Source organism: Aotus nancymaae, unplaced genomic scaffold (genome assembly GCF_030222135.1).
Source record: "Aotus nancymaae isolate 86718 unplaced genomic scaffold, 86718_ANA_hifiasm-v0.15.2.pri h1tg000012l, whole genome shotgun sequence".
NCBI lineage: Eukaryota > Metazoa > Chordata > Mammalia > Primates > Aotidae > Aotus > Aotus nancymaae.
In genome coordinates, this window is record NW_026988423.1 from 24,892,196 (window position 1) to 24,906,310 (window position 14,115).

The 14,115-nt window shown below is 44.0% G+C and overlaps 1 protein-coding gene across 1 annotated transcript in view; it reads left to right on the forward strand.

The window, feature by feature from the left end:
• Nucleotides 1–14,115, forward strand: part of POU2F3 (POU class 2 homeobox 3) — an 82,054-nt gene that overhangs the window by 46,556 nt on the left and 21,383 nt on the right. The window contains exon 4 of the mRNA XM_012470630.2: nucleotides 13,615–13,719. Coding sequence (XP_012326053.1) covers nucleotides 13,615–13,719 — 105 coding nt within the window. The remainder of the gene's footprint in view (nucleotides 1–13,614; nucleotides 13,720–14,115) is intronic.

Here is a 14,115-nt window from a genome sequence, read left to right on the forward strand (position 1 = left end):
CTTAATACACGAATACTTTCTTGTTATAAAAAATTTCAGAATAGAGATAAAAAGGAAGATTTTTTTTTTTAATACCTGTTCACTCTCAGTCCTCTTCCAGAGGTAACTCCTTTTATCAGGGTAGTGTATATATGTCTAGAAGACTTTTTCTCTGGATATATATTACAAATGGAAATGTATAAATTTTGTGGAGTCTAAAAAATGCCTACAAACATATGTATAAAGTATACTGCATGTATTCTTTAGTGACTTTCTTTTAAAAATGTAAAATAATATTTATAGATTGCTTCATGGTAGTACAAGAGTTATATGCTTTTTGTTAATGACCACATAATATTCTATTGTTTTAGGGTTTTTCTGTTTTTTTTTTTTTTTCTTGCTCTGTCACTCAGGCTGGAGTGCAGTGGTGCTATCTCAGCTCACTGCAACCTCCACCCCCAGGGTTCAAGCAATTCTCTTGTCTCAGCCTCCCTAGTAGCTGGGATTACAGGCACCCACCACCATGCCCAGCTAATTTTTGTATTTTTTTTAATAGAGATGGGGCTTCACCATGTTGGCCAGGCTAGTCTTGAACTCCTGATCTCAAGTGATCCACCTGCCTTGGCCTCCCAAAGGGCTGGGATTACAGGCATGAGCCACCGCACCTGGCTTTTTCTATTGTTTTAACATAATCTTACTTTTCCATTCCCCAGTCCATGGATATGAGGATGCTTCCGATACTTTATTTTACACTGCTGCAATGAGCTCCTTGAACTGCTTTGTGCCTTGTTGCCTTTACATGCATGTGCTTTGGTCTGCCAATCACTCCCTTTAAGTATGAGATCCGTAAGAGTACGGCATGACGCTCGATGCTCAGATGAGATCCAGGCAGGCCAGAGCATGGTGCAACCATTTGTTCATCCAGCCATCCATTTACCCATTTGACATGTTTTTACTGAGCAGGTACTATGCCTTTCTCTTGCCCTGATTTCTACTTGCGCCAGCTGCAAATAAGGCAGTAATGAGGCCTGCCCTCATGGGACGATGCAGTCTAGTATGAGAAACTCCCTCCATTCGGATACTCTACTTCTGTTAGTACCACCCATCCTATGGGATTTTTAAAAGATAACTATGTCACACTGTCAACTTACGTGTTCTTTGAGTCAGTTAATGTGTCTCAAGTCCTTTTTCATATAAATTGTTGTCTCAACTTGTGCAGTTAATTTTCATATTTCTAAGTAAAGGATTTTTACATTTCTTCCTATGTTTTATCTTATAAATTGCTTCCCTTCCTGCCATATGTTTGAGCTTTTGTTTTTTTGGTTTGTTTTTGTTTTGTTTTAATCTTGATGTCTGTGCAGAGTGTTAGCTGGCCCTGCTCCTCATGCAGAGATGTAATAAATATACATACTACATCGCCATCCATGTTACTGATAAGATTCCTAGCCACACTGGACCACAAACGGGGTCCTGTGGCATGCCACTGGAGATGTCCCTCCTAGATGACAGTGACCCATCGTTAATCAACCCTATCTCAGCCCATATGACCTCATCTTGACCTCCAGGACAGTACATAAATGCATATATAAAGATTTCAATGACAGTATCTGTCTGATCCCCCATTCTAAAAACTGATATGTAAGGAAACCAGCCTAGTTTGGCTGGACTTTTTAAGTCACATGATACAGTGGAAAGAGGGTTGATTTGGGGGATTTGGTCAGACCTAGATTCAAGCTCTGTCACTTCTTAGCTATATGGTCTTTGGGAAATCATTGACTTCTCTGAGACTCACTTTCCTATATTCGAGGACTGTCTAACGTATTTATGCATGAGTACCACATGTGTTTAATAAGCACTTACTAAGTGATGAACATTATGCACCATGCTGCACAGGCCATAGTAAGCAAGATAGATCTCCCAGGTAATAAGTGTGCAAAACTCATGTCTTCAATAATTTTAGTGACAGACATAAGGAAAGCCCTCCCTGGAATAGGTTTTCTGGACATTCAGCCCTAACCCTTGAGACATGGGAATGTATCAGAGATTATTAACCTTTTATACATAGGGAAACTGAGATATACTCATAGAGTCCTTTAGCTCAAGTCCACTCAGGCTTTCGCTAACAAATTTGGTAGCTGCTCCCTAGCCTTAGGGAATTTATCTTAAACTGTCAATTGAGTAGTTTCAGCCAACCCTTGTGCCTAGAGACCTGTCTCAGGATAATAGGCGTAACAGGATAGGCACATAGTCAATACAAATTAAACCAAAGCCCAAGTCCAGTGTTAAAGAGAGCTTCATGGCAGTGCTGTATTACCTCACTTATCCAGAGAGCCAGCAGCCTCCCCTATTTAGACAGCTGACAGTAAGGAGGAAGCAAATGAGACCTCAAGCCAGGCCCTTTCTCTGAGCCTTAAACTTTTACTTTACAGATGGTTGCTCTGAGCTTAATGATTTGGTTTTTCTATCCCTTAGCAGATAGAAGTGCAAATTAAAACTGGGATACAGGATTGCTGAAAGCAAGCATACCAGAGAAGCAGAGATAAACTTGATTGTGAGAAAAGAAGAAAAAAAAAAACTGGGAAAAGCAAAGCTCAGAGCTGCAAAAAAACAAACAAACAAAGAAAAACAAAAACAAACAACAACAACAACAAAAAAAAAAACAAGAAAAAAGGGCAGTCTGGGGCCGTATAGCGCTATGGGCCAACAGAAGTCAAACATTTCAGTATCCCTGAGGGCATGGTTGCTTTTAAAAGGAGTTTGAAATTATGACTCTGAGTCATTGACTAAATTATCTTTCAGGTATGCTTTAAGGCAGAATAGGGATGTATATGATACCTTTCAGCAAGATCTCTGTTCAAAAAGAAACCAATAAATATCTATCCAAAACTGAGATAAAAGGCTTTGGAGCTTCAAGAGATAGATTTCTGTTACTGAAAATCCACTTATTTAGGAAGGCTTCCTGAGAAAATCCTAGGCATTTGAAAGGCATGCTGAATTTTACATGACTTGAGTTCAAGTCACAGCTCTCTTGCTAGCCAGCCATGTGCCTTGGACAAATCTCTTACTATTTTTGAATCTTGTTTTCCTTAAGCAGGAATAACATTACCTGCCTTTTCAATCTCATGAAAGTATTCTGAAAATCAACAGAAATGCATTTAAAAGTGCTTTGTAAACTGCAGAACAGCATGGAGATGTGTAAGTGAGGTCTGTGGGCCACACCCCAGGTGTTGCCTACTGCGAGACAGTGACACAGGATGTGGACAAAGAGATCAATTCTAGTTATTGCTTTAAATAGCCGAGCACAGTGGCTTAGGCCTGTAATCCCAGCACTTTGGGAGGCCGAGGCGGGTGGATCATGAGGTCAGGAGTTGGAGACCAGCCTGGCCAATATGGTGAAACCCTGTCTCTACTAAAAATTCAAAAATTAGCCAGGCCATGGTGGCGTGTGCCTGTAATCCCAGCTACTCAGGAGGCTGAGGCAGGAGAATCACTTGAACCCAGGAGGTGGAGGTTGCAGTGAGCTGAGATTGTGCCACTGCACTCCAGCCTGGGTGACAGAGTGAGACTTGTCTCAAAAAATATATATATATGTATATATATATGTACATATATATATTACATATGCATATTTTCATATATATATGTAGGTATGCTCATTTAGATAACGTACCTTTAAACCTTTCAAGACGCCCTTTTCATCAGGCAAAAGAAGCAGCTCTGCAACTAACTTTGACATCTTATAAACTGTAACATTCTATATAGCTATGTGACATTTTGAATGCTTACTGACTTGCATCTTAATGTTTTCTAATCTAACATTAAGAATTAGCTTTTAAAAATCAAACATTGCAGAAATATATGGCTTAGAAAGTGGATGCCTTCTAGAACCCCAAATGCTGTCTGCTGCATCTATGATTCACAGTTTGGCTTAGGGACCTTCAGATTTTTTTCTGTGCCAGTTCTTCTGATCCTGGAGGCAGTCAACAGACAATCCCTGAAATAAACAGTCCTTTGTTATAAAAGAGAAACCTTTAGGGGTGGAAATACATTTTATATCCTAAAAGCTCTCCAGTCTCTGCTGTTTGGCCCTTAGGCTCATCCTCTTGAGTTCTTACTTAGGGGATTGCAGTAAATAGCTTTTTGACTGGCTACTCTGGCTATAGTTGTGCTCTCTTCAAGTCCATATTCCACAGGGCTATTAGGATAACTGAACTAAAACTAAAATCTCACCGCAGTCGCTCCCCTTTCATTCCACCTTGCCTTGCCCAGAGACCCTTCTGCACTCTTTTGTATTCTGCCATGAGCCCCTGCCTCCTCACCTGCTTGTCCTGTCCCTCCCCAACAGCAGCAGTCCCAGATTGCCGGTAGTTCCTGAACAGGAAGAGGAAGTGCTGTTTCACTCTCTGCCACTTTGGACAGAGCTGCTTCCACTTCCTGGGATGCCTTTCTGTGCTTTTTCTGCCTGGTAAATTTTTCTTCATCCTTCAGGGTTGCTCAGAAGGACTTTTTTTCTGAGAGTCTTCCTCATCTCATTCCCTTTTCTCCAGCTATTCTCCTCCCTGACACAGTGAATGACAGCCTTTTCTTTGCCACCCTGAACTTGCTTCTGAATGTTAGAAGTACCACTCTGTAGGAGATGGCTCTGACTTGTCCAGCCTCCCAATTAACCTGGGGGCTTCCTATTCATCTTTGTGTCCCTAGTGCCTTTTGGTATATAATAGGTGCTTGGTAAATGTTAAACTAAACTGAACTGGAAAGGGAAACTTTATACGGCAGGAAACTGTATTTCATGTATGCCACGTAGAAGACCACCTTTTCCAGCTGCTGTTGGAACAGACCTCGGGCTGCCTCACTTGATTTGGGGGTGCCACAGGAGTACAAGAGACAAGGAGGACCTCAGGTTTCCTGGAAGACTAAAAGATGAATATTACCAGAGATCGGCCAGGCGTGGTGGCTCATGCCTGTAATCCCAGCACATTGGGAGGCCAACGTGAGCAGATCACAAGGTCAAGAGATTGAGACCATACTGGCCAACACGGTCATCTCTACTAAAACCCCATGTCTACTAAAAATACAAAAATTAGCTGGGCATGGTGGTGTGTGCTTGTAGTCCCAGTTACTCCGGAGGCTGAGGTAGAAGAATTGCTTAAGCCTGGGAGGCAGAGGTTGTAGTGAGCCAAGATCATGCCACTGCACTCCAGCCTGGGGACAGAGCAAGATTCTGTCTCAAAAAAAAAAAATTATTGGAGATAACCGTTTGCTTCATTCATCCAATGCCCTTCAGGGGCAACCTTCCAAATCACAGGCTTACTCAGAAAATGCCAAAGAGATTCCCATTCAGACCTGTTGAAAACTTTGCTCTCAGTAACTATTTAGGCCACAAATATGTGTGAAGATCCCAGATTACACTTGTAAGTATAGTCTGGAAATGTTTGCCCCAACTGTGTACCATACATAAAAGCAATATATAGTACACAGAAGACGCCAGAGTGAACAAGCACCTCTCAGTAGCTTCCAGAAGCCCAGAATTCTCAGTGGGAGGCCCAGTGCAGCTGTCTCACAGCATGGCATAGGCAGAAGGGAGGAGTCCGGAGGCCAAATAACCATGTAGAGAGTCAGGTTCTCCTCTTCCTAGCTGTGTGATGTTGCTAGTGTTGCTTAAATTCTCCGAGCCTTGGCTTCTGTATCTGTTAAAACAGTTTGGTAAGATTACTTCTCTCGGCCAACGCCCTTTCCGGCCTTAGCCCACCTGCACCAGGTGAAAAAAAAAAGATTACTTGTCTAATTGAATTATCAAGAAGAATGAATGGTGGTATATTTGAAAGTTTCTCATCTCTACCGTGCTTTAAAAAATATTTTTTTCTCTTTCTTGAGCCGATGCTCATGTAACTAATCTGTGTAGTGCTTCATGATCATAAGTTGGTGCAGTACATGGTATGTGTGCACGCATGTGTGCATTCAGCAAAGGCCAAATGTACTTCATTTTATTGGATTCATCTAGAACCCCATAGTAAATACACACTGGGACAGAAATTTCATGACATTGCTGAGCCACCTTTTCCCCCCTTCACCTCTTCTCCTAACGGGGGAGGTAAGAGCAAATATCATACCTTGTAGTTAATTTGTATATGTGAGACTCAAGGAAATACAGGATACTGGCTCGAAAGCCAAGCGTGTTGTTTCCATATCAAACAGATGTGTGTTTATCTGATTCTGAACCTTGCCCTGCATAGTCTTTGAGAACTCTGAATGGGGTTCAGAGTTCTTTCTTTTGACTGAGACTAAATCTTAGTAGAGGAAAAGGATTAGGGCTACAACTGAGTTATTACTATAGCCAGAGTAGGCAACAACTTCAAAGTGATAAAAACAGATGATAGAGCCATATGGCGGTACGGTAGAATGAACTGGACACTGGATAGGGGGTTAGCAGAGCAGTGCTAGTCAGCCCTGGCTTGGTCTTTAGGCCTAACTTGACTGCAGCTCCAGCTGTGTTTCCCTGAGCAAGTTACTTTCCCTCTCTGGCTTCAGAAATCATATCTGTAAAATGATCCGAGTGGTATCTTTATTTCCTTCTAGTTCTGATGGTGAAGGAAAGGAATCAATACTTTTTGGAATATCTGCCATGCTTCTAATATAACCTACACCAAAGAACTTTGAAGAGTCTGTAATTCTTTTTTTTTTGAGACGGAGTCTCGCTCTGTTGCCAGGCTAGAGTGCAGTGGCGCAATCTCGGTTCACTGCAACCTCCGCCTCCCTGGTTTAAATGATTCTCCTGCCTCAGCCTCCCAGGTAGCAGGGACTACAGGTGTGCCACCACACCAAGCTAATTTTTGTATTTTTTTTTTTTTTTTGAGATGGAGTTTCGCTGTTGTTACCCAGACTGGAGTGCAATGGCACGATCTCGGCTCACCGCAACCTCCGCCTCCTGGGTTCAAGCAATTCTCCTGCCTTAGCCTCCCGAGTAGCTGGGACTACAGGCGCATACCACCATGCCCAGCTAATATTTGTATTTTTACTAGAGACGGAGTTTCACCTTGTTGATCAGGATGGTCTCGATCTCTTGACCTCGTGATCCACCTGCCTCAGCCTCCCAAAGTGCTGGAATTATAGGCATGAGCCACCGCGCCCGGCCTAATTTTTCTATTTTTAGTAGAGATGAGTTTTCACCATGTTGGCCAGCATGGTCTCTATCTCTTGACCTCGTGCTCCGCCCACCTTGGCCTCCAAAAGTGCTGGGATTACAGGCATGAGCCACTGCGCATGGCCAAAGAGTCTATAGTAGAGAGGATTGTGTAGAAGTATGGAGTCAGACCGACTTAGACTGAAATCTCAGCTCCTCTATTTACCAGCAGTGTGACTTTATGCAAATTTGTTAATGTCTGTAAGCCTCAGTCTTTTCATCTATAAAATGGGTCTAGTAACATAGTAAGCATACTTGTATGCTTGTAAGTCTACTCTCCTACCCTCTATACATTATAAACTTCTTAAATAGATTCCATCTGGTCTCTTTCTCTTCTTTTTTGGAGGAATAATCTAGGACTACAGAGATGAGTGAAGTAATGTCATATTAGGTCATGCAACTAGTTGGAGGCAAGAATGGGTCCCGAAGTCAGGATCCTGATTGATTCCAGCCTTGTGCTTATTTGCTGGATGTCTTTTTTATCATCCCCATTGAGGACAGCAAAGTCCTTCCCTGATAAGCAGCCCAGGAATATGTCAACAACAACAACAACAGCAACACAGTGTGATGATGAACCGCATTTTCACACTAGACACTTCCCAAGAACAGCCACTGGGCTTGGAAACAGAGTTTGATGCTTAGCGTTTCTTCCCCCTCCTACACCCTCTCCTTCCGCCATTTCACTTATTTAGGGGCAGAACAGCCTTCTGTGGGGGCAAATCAGAAGTTCTGCGTGGTACTTTCCCCTAGTCAAAAAATCAGAGAGGGTAGCTCTGTCTTCTTTTCTACCAGGTAGGCCACCGAGAGCACCAGCAGATGCTGGCTCAGAGGGGATCAGGTTCACAAAAGAGAACGCCCATCGGTGCAGCTGCCCACTGGGGAGGATGCTACAGGTGTCTCAGGAGGGCTCTGCAGCAGTGCTTCAGTTAAAATGATTCAAGTCCTGGGCACCATGAAGCATTAGTGAGGGTGGGTCTGCCATGAGGGCACAGCCTCCTGCCAACATTTTTAGAACTGAATTCAGGGATTTATATTCCAGAGGGAGAAGAAAACTTTTATGGGCTTAAAATGATGGGGTTTTTCATGTATCTATCAGCACTAGCAATGCTCTGTCCTAAGAACTGAAGCCAAAGCATTAAATAACACGACTGATAAGATGGTTGCATTTTCAGAGTAGGCACATGCGGGAAAAACAAGGATGGCTTTTTAAAGGCTTCTTTTTAGTGGTAGCAACTCCACATGGTTCCAGCCTCCTAGGAGTCATTTGTCTCCTCTCTTCCATCCCTCCTTTGTGTGGAGGTTTGATGATCTCAGGGCGATAATCCCAGTTTGCATGGGCAAAGGCACACCTAGGCTGCTGTATCATAGGTTTGATTAGAGTCCAGGGGCTGGATGAGGTCATCTCCCAAAGCACTTTCCAGAGGCATCTGAGGAGGCAGGATCCTTGAACTCTTAAGGAACAGCCAACAGCCATGGAGATGGGAGACTCCCCCAAGCAAAAATGCAGCCAATATCTCTTGGGGTACTTTCAGCCCTGTTCACTTGAGATGAGTTACCCGTCTGCCCCATTCCACCACTTAGAATATATTTTTAGAATGTTTTCATGAGGAATACATTTGCCAATCCTTTATAGATCAGTTACAAAACAGAAACTCTTCCTCAGTGCTGTGGAGAAGTGTAGAAGTGGGGAGAAAGAAAAAAAATTCTTGCCTGTAATTGAAGGCAGGTTGGGAGATGTTCACGCTTTGAAACGCTCCTTCTTGTGAAATGTTTATGAAACACTTTCCACAAACGAGTTATGCAACTGGGACAACAGCTTTGATCATTTTCATCACCAGTGATATATTCATTAGTGTTGGGCTGTTTCCTCCAGAGAGGGCCATGTGAAAATGTCATGGGGAGGGGGTTAAAGATGAATATCCCAGTCCCACCATGCCACATCCCATGAGCCCAAAACAGATGGTCGGTAAGGAGGTCCCAGTGTACGTCTGGGCCAGAACGCCACCTTTTCCATCACTATTCTCTCTCCTACCCTTGGGATATGTGTGATATTTTTTTTGGTAGATAGAGCACCAGAGGAGGGTCAGGAGACCACTCTCTTACTGGAGTTTTGCTAGGGTATTGCTGTATGAGTTTGTACCCATCTCTGAAGCTCTCTGAGCTTCTCTGAGATGGAAGGGTGAACACTCGTCCTCATACGTCCTGGCTATGAGGCTAAAGCCAAGGAGGGATATATAAAGGCCTTCCATCTCCTCCGAAGGGGCTCTCTCCTTCCAGAATGAGGCTGCTGCTTTCTAAAGTAAGTGATGTCAGAGAGTTCACTGGCAACAGAAAAGATAATCATCCCTGATACCTTTTTACCTTCCTGGTCACTGCCCAAGACTCAGTGTAATACCTTTGCACAGCACAGTGGGTGGAGAGGATCCTAAACTAACAAAGCTTGTCACCTGTCCAATAAGTGGACAGGCTGCTCAGCGGCTGTGGCAGGGTAGAGCACCCTGTGGTTGCCCACGTCTCCAGGGATGCATCTGTCCCGAGTAAAGTCTGGAGAAACACTCCACTTGCATGAGAAGAACCGCCAAAGAGACCCTGGAGATGATCTTCTTGATTCCAGGCAGGCTGTGGGTTTGGTTGGGTTTTCACAAGCACGGGGGAAATTGGGTTTTCATCCAATTTGCCTCCGGTTCTCACATTAGAAGTCAATGGGATCCAAAAGTAGTCTCTCTATCTCATCTTCTAGATCCACAGCCAACACCCAGTTACCTGGAAAGTTTCCAACCTTTTCCCCTTAACAGCTGTAAAAAGAGATTTTTGTAAATTCTGGAGGACTTTATTTCTTAATTTCTTCATTTCTGACCCCCTGAGAGTGTCAAACATGTCTTTTGGAGGGTGTGGGAATTGTCAGCGTATCCTTCCTCCTTCCTGTTGAGCTCAGCTGATAGAGGCCACGGACCGAAGCTGAGATTTAGGAACTTGTCATCAAGAAAGAAGTCTCCTTTATTGTCTTTCTATTTGCTTTGTTTAGGATTGTCTTCTTTTGGGGCTACCTATCAGTACTTCACAGCCAGAGGGTAATGAATTATGAAAAATGAAAAATAAAAGATTCCATATCCAGAGGAACTGTAAAGAAGATAAAAATAAATAAATAAAAATTGTAAAAGACTAAAAAGTCCGGCAAACAAATCAGAAAAATAATGCAGAGTGTTGTCAGAAAGCCCCAGACTAACACCCAAAGGGCTTTTCTGCTATCAGGCACTTGGTTTTTAAAACTGGGAGGTCGGGAGTGCCCCCCAAAGAGTTTGAAGGGTAATTGATCCAGGAAGCAGATGAAAGAGTGAGTTTTCTTTTATGATGGCACTGGTTTCTGAAATTAAGTGTTCCAGGAAGACCTGGCACAGATTCTAACAGATAGCACCCCGGTTGGAGGCAAAGCACATGTTTTCAAGCTCTGTCATAGCTGCCTCTCCTTATCTCTCCCTTGTGCATAATGAGTCTACAGAGGAACCCTGCCTCTTGCCTCTGAGATGGAGCTGGGCCAAGCTGCCAGAGGCTGTTCCACCAGCATGACTTTACCTCCAGTGCTCCACATTCTCACTCTGTCCCCCTTCCTCCATCCTGCCTCCCCAGGACCCTTTGGGATGGCGGATGCCCAGGGACTGGAGGAGGTTATAAAGGGAAGAGGTGGGGACCACAAAGGCTTGGCTTAAGTAAAATCCCCTCTCAGAGCAAACCTTACAGTTGTAGTGGTGGTGGTCATTTTGAAATAAGTAGTTTATCATCTATTTCTAGTTTTTAAAACCTTGCTAACAGATGTTTTCCTGGAATCTAAGGGTGTGAAAACTCTAATTTTGGGGAGCAGAACAAGGACACCAGAGTTTCTTAGACATGCCAAGTGTAGATGGGCACAGCTGAAGGGGCATGGGGCAAAGAAGTAGGGCTCTTGGAGACAACTCCCAGGCAGCCATGGTTTTTGAGTTTTCTGAATGTCTAACTGTCTGCCCCACAATGCTGTTTCCCATCTCTCTCCCTTCCTTCTCTTTGCTTCCAAGGTTCCATAATAGTCTCCTTGAGTGAAAGGAATGATTTCCAAAGACTGTCCCTGGAAGAGCCATCTTCTTACCAATTGCTGTGCAACCAGGGCTTCTTGGTGTCATTTGGATCTGCTTTCTGTAAGAACACAGCAGCAATCTGGAATGGCCAGAGCTACCAAATGCACTAGGGAATTGGAATCTGTAATATCATCTTTCAACAGTTAGGGAGAAAAATCATGTAGTATCACACAGTAGACAGGGACTGAGTCCCATAGAGGCTGAATGGTTGCTCAAGATTACATAGTAAATTAGAGTCAGAGTTAGGGCTAGAAACAAGGCCAGCATTCAATGCACCTGTTTAATATTTTCTTCCCTGTACCTCATTGGAGGCTGCAGAGAGATGGGTTTTATGTCTTTTGTTCAATTAATGTTCACTGGCTTTCCATTATGTGCAAGGCACCATATTTAGGAATTAGCTCCCTCCCCAGTCTCTAATGTTAGTAGGATCTTCCTAATTGTCCAACCAAAGAGAATTCTTCTTTCATTTTATTTAACTTTTAAGTTCAGAGGTACATGTGCAGGTTCGTTATTAGGTAAACCTGTATCATGGGAGTTTGTCGTACAGATTATTTTATCACCCACATATTAAGCCTAGTACCCATTAGTTGTTGTTCCTGATCCTCTCCCTCCTCTCACCTTCCACCCTCCAATAGGCCCCAGTGGGTGGTGGTGTCCTCTATGTGTCCATGTGTTCTCATCATTTAGCTCACACTTATAAGTGGGAACATGGTATCCTGCATGAGTTTGCTAAGGATAATGGCTTCCAGCTTCATACAGGTTCTGCAAAGGACATGATCTCATTCCTTTTTATAGCTGCATAATACTCCATAGTGTATATCCACCACATTTTCCTTATCCAGTTTATCACTGATGGGCATTTCGGTTGATTTCACATCTTTGCTATTGTGACTAGTGTTGTGATGAACATAACATAAGCGTGTGTCTTTGTAATAGAACTGTTTATAAGGAATTATTTCTTTAGTGATCCAAAGCACCAATTTTTCCCACAGGATTAAGCACAAGTTTAGCTGTTAGTCTGAACTTCTGGCTTAGGTTAAACTAACACAAACAGAAGATACTCTAGGATGTCAGGGATATTCACAATGGAGACCAAGAAAATGGTTTAAGCCAGCATGTCTATGGCCAAGAGTTTCTATCTGGGTGGGGAACAACAGATGTCTGCATAGGAGGGTCTCCCCAATGTCTTTTAAAAGATATGGTCTAGATCTTGTGCCCCGCCCCCTGCTACCCCCGCCCCCCGTCACATTATATGAATTTAAAGTCACTTGAACACCCTCCCAAGGGACTTCCAGAAACGCTGCAAGAGGGTAGTTTTCCTGAGAAGGGAGGAGGGGTGGGCACAAGCAGCACTTCCTGCCCTGCCCGGGACACCTGGGAAGCCCACGAGTGGGTGGTTACTGCTGTCATTGCAGGGTGGTAGAGACTGGAGAGAGTTTGGAAACCACCACGTGCCCCTCAGGCTGTAACTGCAGCCTTGGCTGTGAGGAAGACATGCCTTCACCTGTAGGGAGACAGGCAAAGACTGTCACCAAAGCCACACAGGTGAAGAGGGCCAGCTGCAGAGGCAGACACGGAGGATGGTGAGGTGTGGAGACAGATGGGATGGGAGGGAGACTCCTCCAGATCTGTGGTGCCCAGACTTTGGGGTTTCATAGATGAAATTCCATGTAGGAAAATAAAACACAGAATTTGGGGGAGATCAGTAGAGCATTGCTAGTTTTTTACTCTGTGGGGTAGAGAGTTTGAAAAATACCATTTAGCATCACTATCCTGTCCTAAAATAAATTTTAACATTTTTCTTCCTAAGAAAAAAAGAATATCATCTCAGAATTTCTAAGAATTTAATCCATTTTTTTTTTAAGAGACAGAGTCTCACTATGTCATCCAGGCTGGAGTTCAGTGGTGTGATCATAGCTCATTGCAGCCTCAAACTCCTGGGCTTGAATGATCCTCCCATCTCAGCCTCCCTAGTAGGTGGGGCTATCAGCATGTAACACCATGCCTGGCTAATTTTTTTTTTTTTTTTTTTTAAGTTTAGGGAGGAAGTGTTGCTATGTTGCCCAGGCTGGTCTCAAACTCCTGCATCGAGCCTTATTTTTTTGAAAGTCACCACACTATCATTGCCTTTATCATTTCAGTGCCACTCACAGAGGCCTCCACCCAGCTGCCCTGGCCAGAAGGGCACACACAGGCAGGAAAATTAAGCTGCAGCCCAGTAGGCCCTGGGCTAGCACTCTCTTCTCCAGGCTTGTCACTCCTTTCCTGCCTGGATCTTCCTGCCCTGTCCATCAGAGATAGCCTGATGGGGTCCAGCACTGACTCTCCTCTTGCTTCCACTTGCAGATTAAAACCGAAGATCTCAGTGACTCTCTGCAGCAGACCCTCTCCCATCGGCCATGCCACCTGAGTCAAGGACCTGCCATGATGTCCGGAAACCAAATGTCTGGGGTAAATGCCAGGACATGCCAGGGAACCCTGATATTCACAGTGGGCCAGTGCGTTTAATTCAATCTTTCTGTGAGATGCTAGACTTCCGTGCTTGGTACTCTGTGAATCCATAAAAGTCTAAAGAACCCCCTGCAGGCAATGTGAGAAAGACATTTGGAGGCTGCAAGTGGGGTTCTAAAACAGGACTCTCACAGGTGAAGCTTGCCTAGGGATGTGAAGAGGGAGGCCTCTACCACTCAGGGACAAAGGAGCCAGGCTTGCCAAAGCCAAGGACCTAACAGCTGTGCTGCTGGTGTCTGCCAGCCTCATTCAGGGGAATCCTAGGTTGACAGCTGCTGCTACGGTTAGACCATGTTTCTGTCCCCAGTGGGTTCACTCCGCCTCCCCTAAGGTTTT